The sequence below is a fragment of the Thalassophryne amazonica genome, chromosome 3, assembly GCF_902500255.1.
Source record: "Thalassophryne amazonica chromosome 3, fThaAma1.1, whole genome shotgun sequence".
Taxonomy (NCBI): Eukaryota; Metazoa; Chordata; class Actinopteri; order Batrachoidiformes; family Batrachoididae; genus Thalassophryne; species Thalassophryne amazonica.
The window spans coordinates 53,503,424-53,515,693 of NC_047105.1; the positions used below are offsets into that span (position 1 = coordinate 53,503,424).

A 12,270-nucleotide genomic window follows, 5' to 3' on the forward strand; every position below is an offset into this window, starting at 1 on the left:
GTGTCAGCATAAGTTGTAATCACAATGTGTGTCTCTGCAAGTGGTTATGTGCTGAGCTGATGACCAATTCACTGATTAGACTGGAGGCCAGCCAAGACTCTTGTGATGATTGTGTAGAGACACTCACCCTGAAACGAACTGAGTGGGAGATCAAGACTGAAAGGCGAATGTGTGTGCGCGTCTGTGTTTCTGTTTGAGCGTGTGCATGACTGACTGATAAAGGACCTGTGCTCTTCAAAAGAAATCAACCTTTTAAAGCATAATGGCATGATATTGCACATGAAGAAAATTCAGGTTCTTTCGGTGTTTGTTTTTTTCTCCAGTTTAGCTCTGTATCACGTAATAACAGGCTGAATTACAACTCAGCATACCTCATTTCCTTCTGTCTTTTTGAGGAGGCACACCACTCTGCAAAAGTCATTCATTTTTGTTTTTTCCGGAGCTCAATAGACAACCAGCCACTTTGGCCCGCCTGCTCATCTCAGGGTGGCATGGAGAAGGTGTGGTGCACAGTCCGTTCTTAACTCCTGAAGTCTTGGAGCAATTCTTTCTGTGCTTAGTGTGAAAATTGGACACCGGCAAAGCATGCACTGAGCCAAATGTGAGCTGCTCCGGAGTCTAATGGAGTGCAAGAAATTTTGAACATATCCACAATTAACAGGCAAGCACTACCTAGTTGTGCTGATCTGTGCCGTCATTTCTGTCCTGATTATATAATTAAGGAAATTGGACCTGATTTTTTTTTTTTTTAAATCACAGCTAAAATCCATATGTAATCACAGTTCTTACTATTATCTACTATTTTACATCTGTAAAATACTTTTTTGTTTGTTTTTGTGTCATGCACAACACATTACTTCCTCTTACCATGTTGTTCCCACACTTTTCAAAAAAGCAAAAATTTCTTACTTAATATCTCAAAAATGTCTGCTCCTGAAGAGAGTGACATGCTTTTCATGGGTGTCATTTTGCAAAGGAGGATCAAGAATCAGAAGGAGGCTTCTATTCAGAAAATGGGAAATACCAATTGTGCTCAACTCTCCACTTTCACTTTCTGTTATATAAAATTACCCCCCAATCTCCACCAATTGCATGTGAAGATTACCTTTTTTGAATCATGATTTATCCCAACATCACAAATTTTTTGATCACGTTTAAAACTTTCTCAGTTGTTCACAATGTTCTACAAAGATTTTTTTTTTTCTTTTCTCTTGTTTTGTGTGTGTGTGTGTGTGTGTGTGTGTGTGTGTGTGTGTGTGTGTGTGTGTGTGTGTACTGAAAAAGTAGCCAATCAGGTATCAAAAATGAGCAATGGGACACATGTTTAAGTCTTAATTTTAAGATGCTAAGTAAAACATTTTTGTGTGTGTACATGTACTGCTGTGACAAAAGTGTATTTCGTAAGGACTCGACCCACCCAGTCTTTAGTTCCTTCCTCTTCATATGCTTTTTCTTATGTCATCTGAAGTATAATGGAGCTTTTAAATAAATAAAGAAAAAGTGCGTGTAGAACACGGTGCAGGTGAAAGTAGCGATGAACAGAACGGTGACATGAAAGCAAGAAACAAAAGAGAAACTGTGTAAAAATAAGACATACTGAGGCCTCGCTGTAAGAGCATGACACAGCTCTTACAGTGAGTCAGAGTCACTCACTCTGATGCTCTTGAGAGCTCGTCCTCAGCCGGCATCCTCATGATAATGAGGCAGGCCCCACAGACACGCCGAGCTGTGTACAGCCTCTGCCCGCCCTCACGCCTGCCTCTACAGGAGATAAGGATGCCGGCTCTGCAGAGGAAGAGGACGACTGGGAGGTTAACCGCCTGGATAGGGTGGTATTTGCTCAGCCTAGGTCTGCAAACCTGGCATCCATAAAGATGGTTGAATGTGTGCCTGCTGATATTAGAGAGTAATGGGGGTCACACAATGACAAATATATGCGTCTTTTTGTTTGTTTGTTTGTTTTCTTCCTCTTATGAAAGCTGTTCGCTTAGACTAACAGATTTCAGGTTTATTCTACTCTTGCTGCAAACATCACTGTTACATTTGCAATCAAACACATGAAAATGTTCGCACAGTGTTTTAAACGCAAGTTCAAACTTGTCTTTGCATTGCATCTTTATTTTATCCAAAACATCACCCAAATGCATTCCATCCTTCATCTTCTCAGCAGCTGCCTAGTTTCCTCCACGTGACTGTCACTACACATCACACTACTCCTCCTGTGTTCTGTGATGCTGATTATATTCTCATGCTGAACAGTGTGATCGAATATAACCATGACTCTCTCTGTAGCTCACCACCACGAGGAGTCGGGGCTGATATAGGCTGCTATATCTCTTCTCATCACTTCTCTTTCCACTTTTCTTTTCTGCACAGGAGAGTGACATTTCATACTACGATTCCAAAGCGGATTCAGACTATGTGAGTACAGTATGGACGGCCTCCCCTCCCCCTCGTCTGCCTGCCGTAAAACCTCAAATCCTACCCAACAACACATCCCGCACCTTGGCACTGTTTCCCGCAACCCCCATCCCACCCCTCCCTGGCCTATCTTGGTGTTGGTGTCGCTATTCGGTCACAGGCCCGTGCACTGTCTGCGTGTGATAGAGTGGTGACAGTGCTGTATGATGAGTTGGCGTGACAGAGCAGGGGTAGGCAACGTGCATGTGGCAGCAGTTTCAGATGTCCTCCTCTGTGAATAAAGTCCAAATGCTTTCTCCTTCCAACTTCACAGATCTGACTGTAGACTTGAACGACAAGGTTTGTAGTACAGGTGCACCTCAAAAAATTAGAATATCATGAAAAAGTTCAATAATTTTTGTAAGGTATTTCAGAAAGTGAATTTTTTAGATATTCTAGACTTTCTCTCTCTTGCGCGCGCGCGCTCTCTGGCTATATATATAGTGTATCTCAAAATAGAATATTTCACAAGCTCAATAAAAAAAGGATTACAATACAGAACTGCCAAACGTCTGAAAGGTATGTTCATGTATGCACTCAATACTGGGTTAGGACTCCTTTGGCACTGTTGAGGTGTTAAGGAAGGCCAATTTACCTCAGTAGCAACTTTTAGCCCTAGAGGGAATCTATGGATACTGTCTATGGGGCCAATCAAGCAATCAAGTACAGTAATAAGATGGTCAGCAAACCAGTTACTAGTAGTTTTGACACTGTGGGCAGGTGCCAAGTCCTGTTGAAAAATAAACAGGCATGGACTGACTGAGATGGAAGCATGAAGTGCTATAAAGTCTTGTGGTAGATGGCTACAGTGACTTTGGACTTCATAAAACACAGTGGACCAACCCCAGCAGATGGCATGTCACCCCAAATGACTGACTGTGGAATTTTCACACTGGACTTCAAGCAACATGGATTCTGTGCCTCCTCACTCTTTCTCCAGATTCTGGGTCCTTGATTTCCAAATGAAGTGCAAAGTTTACGTTCATCTGAAAAGAGGACTTTGGTCCACTGAACAACAGTCAGTTGATGCTTGTGACATTGTCAGTGGTTCAGGAGTAGCTTGACACTAGGAATACACCATTTGTAGCCCATTTCCTGGACACATCTGTGCCTGGTGTCTATTCATGCACTAACTCCAGCCCCAGTCCACTCCTTGTGAAGCTCCCCCAGGTTCTTCAATCAGTATTGCTTGACAGTCTTCGGTGGTCATCCCTTTTACTTCTGCCTCTTTTCCTCCACCACTTTTCCCTTCTGGTCAGCTTTCCAAGAACACACTTTGATAGTGCACTCTGAACAGCCAGCCCTTTCAGCAGTAACATTCTGTATCTTACCCCCCTTGTGGAGGGTGTCAGTGTGTGTCTTTTGGACAACTGTCAAGTCAGCAGTCTTCCTCATGATTGCGGTTGTGTGTATTGAACCAGACAGACATTTATGGTATTTATACTGCATAAATAGTGAGTTATTCGAACTCAAAATAACAGTATTTTGAAGTATATAGTTTTGTTGTAGCTGTAATATATACTTACCAAAATGAAAATTAAATGCTTGAAAGTTTTTAGTTTACATGGAATGAGCCTGGAACATATAAAATGATCACTTTCTGAAATAATTCACAAAAAATTAACTTTTTCATGGCTGAATGATATATCAGCTGGCCGACATTATCAGCCGTTATAAGCCTCTTCATGAAAATATCGGTATCTGCATTACTTTTCCTCATATGAAAACTTTTATTTTACCAAATAATTAAAAGAACACTTTGGCTGTTGGAAATGGTGTAACTACATAATTTGTCCAACAGACAGCGCTCTAATAATATTTACTGTAAAGCACGGCTGGGACCCCCATCATCCTTTAGTCACACTAGCTACAAGTGACAGACAAACTGATCAGCTGCTTATCATTTTCAGTGGTGTTATACAGCAAGAAGAGACAAGAGGTTGATATGCTGCCAGCTGGAAAAAAGTCCTCTATAGGCCCTGGGCATGTTGGTGCTGGTGCTTATCTCCGGATTCCTTAGGCTGAAGTGGATAAGAGAACGATGCAGGTTACTTCACCAGCCAAGGCCGGCACCCATTTACAGCTGGGTGGTCTGAGACACGTGAGACAGGTAGCTTGAGTAGAATTCAAACCCAGATCTACAGATTGCCAAGCCAGCTCCTTATCCACTCAGCTACCTGATCTACTCAACTACCAGCTAGGCAGGGCCAAAATAGATAAGAAGTTAACTAGCTGCTCCAACTAAATAATCCAAGAAAGTGGAATGAACTCAAAGACAAGTGTATTTCTGTGTAAATCTGTTTGCCATTTGTTCCCTTATATTTTGTAAAAGATCATGAGAAATACACAGATTTACGTGTCGGTATTGTAAATTTTTTCACTTCCTACACCCTAATATCGGTATTGCCCCCCAAAACAATCCATATCGGTTGGACTCTAGTTTGCAGTGTTCATCAAGACAACCCTGATCAAAAAAAAAGGAAAAAAGAAGTCTTATTGTACTTTCATATGCATCATTTGTTCCATGCACATCATTCATATCTTTCTTAAAACATATGAATGACCATGTAAAGCCTGCAGTGCGTTTCTCTAAGGAAAGCACTGCAAGTCATTGTCGTCAGGTTGCACCAGGCCACCACCGTGCAGACTGCACTTCCTCCTCATGATGCATTATGCTGGGATCCATCGGCAGCTGATTGATGAAGTTTCACAGAGGAGTGCAAGAACCCTACCTCCCCGCCCCCAACCACCTCCACCACGAGATTGCCAAAACACAATAGATGTTCGGAAGGGAGTGAGATAGAGAGAGTGAGAGAGGAAAGGTGGGGAGCAATAAATCACAGTGTGATTTTCTCTTTGCGCGCACCACTCCTGTGATTAATGAAACGCCGCTTTAGGGCCTGTCAGCACATCTAATTGGAGAACATCGGTCATCATTACCGCGGTACACTGAGGCCAAGCCGGTGATGCACCCCGGCACCCCACCTCCCCCCACACCCAACCCAGCCACAAAATGACAGAGATCAAGCAAAGGTCACTCATCATTTCGACAACCCCAATAGGCACTCCTCTGTCAGAATGCAGATTTCTCCCACGATGAGCCCTTTCAATTAAAGTTCTGACAGCTGAGTGAAAAAAAAATCATGAGCCATTATTTGATAAATGTTCACACTTTACGAAAGGTAAGTGAATGGTGGACTGTCTTATCCGTGTCTCGTCTTCCCTCTTCCTTATCCTCTTCTATTTTCCCTTGTAATTTCCTCTCCTGTCACTGCAGCCTTGAAATAAACTTGCAATGTGATATTGTATTTGAAATCATTTCAAAGCATGTTTGATTGTCATTACAGTGTGCAGGTTGAAGAACTTTAAATATTCTTATTTCACTCCTGAGCATCTTCCATTTGACTTGTTTTTTATTTATTACATTTTATGCTCTTCCCTGCTTTTACAGACTCCTGTGTTGTTTGTGATATGAAAAATATTCTGGCATTCAAAGTTTAATTTTGCAATGGGGGAAAACAAAACAGAGGATCACTGTGTGCACCCCTTATGCTGCACAGTAGATTACAATGTGTACTTCGGCAGCAAGCAGGCAAAACGGTGTGAAAATGTCAGTTTTACTTAGTCTGTGTGATCCCACTTTGACAAGTATAGAGTTATCCTGATGGAAAAACCTTCACCAACAAACGAGATCTCACCTGTTCTTAGACATGCACACAGGCAACACTCAAACCATATGATATGTAGCATGTGAATATCTTTTAGCAGGCTTATGCAAAAAATACTTTTATGGAATGGTGAAGTGTGAACTCAAGAGGACACCATTCATTTTCCAAGTAGATCCAATTAAGAGGGTGTGTCCAGGAATTTTTCACTTTCATTAACATAACAAGGCAGGGCTTTTGCTTCTTTTCAAACCCCTTTTTCTTTTTGTTTTACATTTTCAAGATAATGCACAGATTTTTTTTGTTCAAAAATATTTGCACATTGCCTCTTGAGAAATTAAAGAAAATTGTCAAGAAATAATGCACAGATCATTCAGAAAAAAAGCTAAAACAAAACCTGGGCATTATCTGTTGAGAAATTCTCGAAAATGTTGAAAAATGCCCTTTCTCGCTATGATAAAGAAGGTGGAAACATTTCATGCATCTACCCCCTTAATCAGATCCAGTCTGAAAGCTAAAGCTCCGGTCACACATAACAAGAATGTGCAAGAACCAGGCCGAAACAGCAAATATCATAATCGGATGCAGTCGGGAGGGAAAGAGGCGTGGTCAACAGTGTCAGAAAACATCCAGATTACCTCGTCCACAACTGCATGATGGCATCCAAAGCGTATGTAGACAACAGGTAGATGGCACAGACGGCCATCAGATGGCTATAAAAGGTGCTGAAGCCTGCCTGATGTCCAAATGTCTGGATGGCAAACATGGGACCGGAGTGGGAGGGAGCGCTGTGTTCCTGCCTTCGCACAGTCCTTGCCGGTACTGAACATCGGAGTACAACCAACGTATGGACCGGACTCACACCATATGTGTCAAAGCTGTGTCTACCGCACAGTATGACTGTCTGGCCCACTGCTAGCAAACCTGTGTGGGATGGGGGTATAAACATATCCTCCTTGGCTCGCCATTCCTCCAACTTTGTAGAAAATTGGAACAGTAGTTTTTGCATCATCTTGCCGACTGAAAACATTACTTCCTTGCTGAAGGTAATCATATGTGTAGGTTGCAATTCATTTTGAAGACACCAATATGGAAAGCATACTGAAAGGAAAGTTATACAAATTATGATTGTTGTGATTTACAGACAAGTACTGTATAAGTCAGACCTTTTTTTGTATTATTTTATCTTGAGATTTATGTGCATTGTAGCAATATTTTTTTATTATTGGAATTTGTTCTTTTTTTGGTGTATTTTTTATATTTTGTGTAATGCACTGATTCCTGGAAAAGCCCGATATAAATAGTTGTCATTAATAATAATAATAATAATAACAACTCTTGAATAAGTCGCAGGACCTCCTAAACTACTAAAAAAATTCAACTTTTACTCTGGAAATCACAGTATTCATGCTGCTACTACAAATATGTTAGCCAGTCTTACTAAATTTTATGTAAGTGTTAGTAACACATTGTGATGATTAATGTGTTTGTGTTTTAAAAGGATTTGTTTCTCTGTCTTTTTCCACCCCATTTCAAGTAAGTATAAGGGTTGATCTGTGGCACAGTCTGGGTTCGACCTGGTTGGCTGAAGACACAAATGAAAGAATCTTCAAAAATGTCATCTCTGGCCTCTTCTGCCTTTAATTAAACCTTGAGCACGGGGAGATAAAATTAACAAATTGGGTAATGAATCGAGCAAAACAGGTGGTGGATGGTTGACGAAAATGAACCAATCAGTCTTTGCTGTGTGGATTTATTCAGCTCCCTAATTAGAAGCTGCCTTAGTTAATTATGATTGGGTTCTTATGAAGAGAGAAAAAAAGCCCTCCCTTCCTGACATTGACAGAATTAGTGTCTGACTGACAGACTGATAAACAAACACCTCAACCTCGCAGTTACCGCTATTAAGAAGAAATAAGCCTTCACCGTTCTGGGTTTATCCGTAAAACTCAATGCAGTTTTAATAGTATTTAACAGATTGCTGCTCCACATTTGCCTCATATCAACAAATGTGTATTTCAGACTTTGTAGCATCACTATAAATCATTTATAAGACCACAGAACTGCATGTCTTCTACAGTAATGTGTATTTTATTGCATTTTATTACAGTTTCCATTAGGACATTACAGCAGAATAGTGTTGTTACTGCTTTAACAATGTCACATTGGTTAACTATAACTTATACAGTTTATTTTAAGATACTAGGTAATAGTACCCATGGGAATAAAGATAGGCTTATGGCAATCGAACATTGAACCCTAGTAACGACCTTGACCTTCATTCAAATGCTTGACCAGTGGCTTTTCCAGAGCAATTCTAGAATTCACTGAAGTTTGTGGCAAATTTGTTCTAAATCAAGTGAAAAAATTACATTTTTGACCTTTACGCCCAATGACCTTGACCCTAATGATGGATATTTAGCAAATTTGACCCCACCTGGGTAATTCCACAATCCATCCCTATATGTGTGCCAAGTGTGGTTCAAATGGGAGTTAAAAAAAGTTTAATTTTGACCTTTGATTCCACTGACCTTGACTCCAGTTATTGACCTTTGGTAAATTTGAGTTTACCCGGTCACCAACATATGCATGTCAAGTTTAGTGGATAATGGAGAGGGGGTGGGAATGAAAATTTTAATGTTTGATCCACTGACCTTTGTCCCAACAAACCCTGTCAAAGTGATTTCAGGTTTGACTTTTATCTCAATTTGGTGGACATCGGGCTAAGGACCTGGGATGAGTAGGGCAACAGGCAAACGTTTCTCAAATTACAGTATGACAACTGATCACTTAACCATGTACGTCTGGTCCCTTTTAACTTTTGGTGAGCTACATTACAGCCTCTCATCAGGCCACAGGTGTAGGCTAAAAACAAGATGTCATGAAGCTTTTCACAACACTGCTTTAAGGATGAACCACATTAAACTCAGACCTTTTATTTAATGTCAAAATTTCATTGGGCATTTCATAGTTTCCAAAATGAATTCTTGTTATAATTAATTGAATTGGCACTCATGCCAATTCAATTAATCTAATCAGCATCTAATCTAATCATATGAGATTAAACATGTCACAAATTTGCATGAGTTTATCTCCACTGCCTTCACCCTATCATGTGATGTTAAAGAAGTTGTAGATATGACACATCTATCATGTCACAGGTCTTTTTTTTTTTTTTGGCGGGGGGGGCTACTTTCAATGGGACATCACCACAACTATTCCCCCTGCTTACCCCAACAACAGCTTGTAATTGCATTTTAATAGTCAATTAAAGTTGGGCTATCAATAAGTTTCTGCTGTGGACATGGGGTATGGGTTTAATTTATCCAAAAAACAAACAGGTTTTATCGTGTCACATCCAATTAACCCATGTGGCTCTATTAAAATGATCAGTGCATGTTGCAGCGCCTTGTTTACCTCAACTCAGATTTATGTTATAGAGTCAAATTTTGCTTTTCAGCAGTAATGCTTAAATGGGATAACCTGGCAACCTGTTCTCTCCGATCGGTGTTTCCCTAAAGAATATTGCAGTCAATACCGAATGGTTGCAGCATCAAGTTGATTTCTGCATCAGGCTGCTTCCATATGTCAGTGTATCAAAAAGATTTGTCCATGACCACATGTTAATTAAGGTGTTTAATTTAATTAAGACTTAATCATTAGCTTATCCACATTTTTGTTTATGTATGTTGGTCTGGGATCTGCTTAGTTTGTGCTGTTTTCTAATCATACATCTGCCTGGAATTTACTGAGCACTTCAAGAGTGCACAGTAAAAATAGATATGAATAAATTAATAAACTGACACACAATGAGGTGATAGCTTACTGGTTACCCCCCCCCCCCCCCCCCCCAAAAAAAGTAGTTGACACAGATTTTAAAGCTAACAGCTTGGGATGTTGCAGATGCAGCAGTTGGTATGAGGCCCAATCAAGCCAATTGATGATTGAATTTTACTGGATTAATTAAACATGAGTCTGACACCTATCAGTCTGCGTTCGATTTCAGGCTGTGACATAAGCGCCACATCGATTGAGCTGTAAATAGTTGTTGCTAGCTCTGCAGCAGCATGGCCACAAGTGTTTCAAAAGCATATTTGCTTTGCATCCTGCTTCACTTTAAATGCTCACCACCTGTTTCTGTGGTACGCATCTTAGCGGCCAATAAGGCTCAAGGGGTCAGAAGTCTGCTTTTGAAGACATCTTTTTAAGAAATGTTTGCATATAATAATAATAATAATAATATAATAATAATATAAAAATTATGTGGACAAGTACAACCACTATTTTTATGGCTGCAGTGGTGTGCTATGTACAATTGATAATCATTTTTAAAACTGTTTATTTAGTTATATATATATATATATATATATATAATTCTGCAGTTAATCAAACTGTTATGTGCAGTATTCAATAATGATTTCAAAAATACAGTATTTCTTTATTTTAAAAGTACTGCTATATGCATAAAAGTGCAATAACGTTTGGTTTGCAAACACTTTAAACAAAGGAATTGGTTATTCATACATAACTATATTCATAATCCAAATTCTATTCATACATGCTCAGTTAATCACCAGTGTAAAACTAACACTGACTGTTAAATTAACACTGCCAGTGAACATATGGTACTGATCAGGTCAGAGTGGGACCATATGTTCACTGTCAGTGTTAATTTATCTCTGGTGATTATACTGTATAGCGCAGGGTGGTTAGGGGTTATGGTATACAAATAATAAATGTTTATGAGTTCAATGGCACGAATATTTCATTCGCCGAGTTGAATGGTATGTTCCAGCTTTCACTGAATTAAATATTCGTTCCATTGAAAGAATGTAAAAACATTCATTATTTGTTTTATATAATGGCTAAAATAAATTCTTGTCATTTGATATTATATTAATTGATAAACAACAGAAAAGAGACTTACATTTTGGTGTTCCACTGCTGCTAAAGTCCAACATGAACTTTAAATAGGAGTCCAAACTGTGACATGTAGTCCGGTGATGCTGTGCACTGACTTCATACTTCCCAAAAAAAAAAAAAGACTGTGTAGTTCCTCAGTCAAGCGAAAAATCATGTCAGCTTTTCATCCGAACAGCTTTTTATGCCTCCAGACGACTTACAGCGGACTAGATTGTTTTGTGTGTGTGTTTGTGTGTTAGAAGAACTAACACCGTCAGTTAGCTTTGTCAAATCATCGTCCGTCAGCAGCACAAACTCCACCATGTTTGTTTTAAAGCTAAGCACCGTCCTGCTTGTGTGACCGCACGCGCACACTGCACACACTCTCACACTAGCAAGACAGCGCTAGTGGTGGAGGTGTACTCTTTTCTTCTTCTTTTTCTTTCGTCTGCTCCCGTTTGGGATCACCACAGCAGAAGCATGTAATGGCACCAAACATATGGGACCAAATTGCACTCTAAATGCAACAATGCGACAAATAATCCATGTCACATGACATACAAAGCATCAATCAAATGACAAGGATCCACTCAGCTGTTATATAATTAGCATTAGTGGCCGTTGTTAACACAATTTAGGAATCGTATGTATCAATACTAAATACATGTACAAGTGCATAGCCTCATGATCACATGATCTACTGTATACTGATCAGTGAGAGAGACGCTACCTACCAATAGAATTTCACTATATGAATATGACTCAGTATGAATAGCAACTTTCTAAACAAATAAGGGGCTTACCCAGCAATGTCCAGTAGTCTCCCTTGACAGCAAAAGTTGATGTACATTCTAACGCTGTTGTTTTTGTAGTCCTCTTCTTTTCATACATAGCTATGAACTGGCTTACAGTTCATAGCTATCCACTTCATCATGACATTTGTTAGCCTGGCTTGCTTTAGTTTGTCTATACTTTGTCCACATGCTGTATCCAGCATAGTCTGCCGAAGCCTCCCGCCACTGTTTGTTTGAGTGGGTGATTTGCTGGCATCAGCAGCAGTTGTGGGCACAGTTGTGCTAATCTGTTAACTGCTAATTAGCGAAGCTAACTTTTTGTTAGCTGATTAGCTTTCCAGCTAACTTTGAAAACCATCAGTGGACCAATGAACTTCTGCTAAATTTAATTCCGATAACTTTTAGACCGCTAACATATTTTTGCCGGCATAGTGAATAAAGCTTAACAG

The 12,270-nt window shown here is 39.8% G+C and overlaps 1 protein-coding gene across 3 annotated transcripts in view; it reads left to right on the forward strand.

Annotated features, from left to right (window-relative positions):
• Positions 1-12,270, forward strand: part of cacna2d2a (calcium channel, voltage-dependent, alpha 2/delta subunit 2a) — a 573,469-nt gene that overhangs the window by 360,053 nt on the left and 201,146 nt on the right. For 2 of the 3 annotated variants that reach the window (XM_034166295.1, XM_034166292.1), the window contains exon 5: positions 2,377-2,421. The exons of the other annotated variant lie outside the window; for it this stretch is intronic. In XM_034166295.1, the coding sequence (XP_034022186.1) occupies positions 2,377-2,421 (45 nt within the window). The remainder of the gene's footprint in view (positions 1-2,376; positions 2,422-12,270) is intronic. 3 annotated transcript variants of the gene reach the window in all.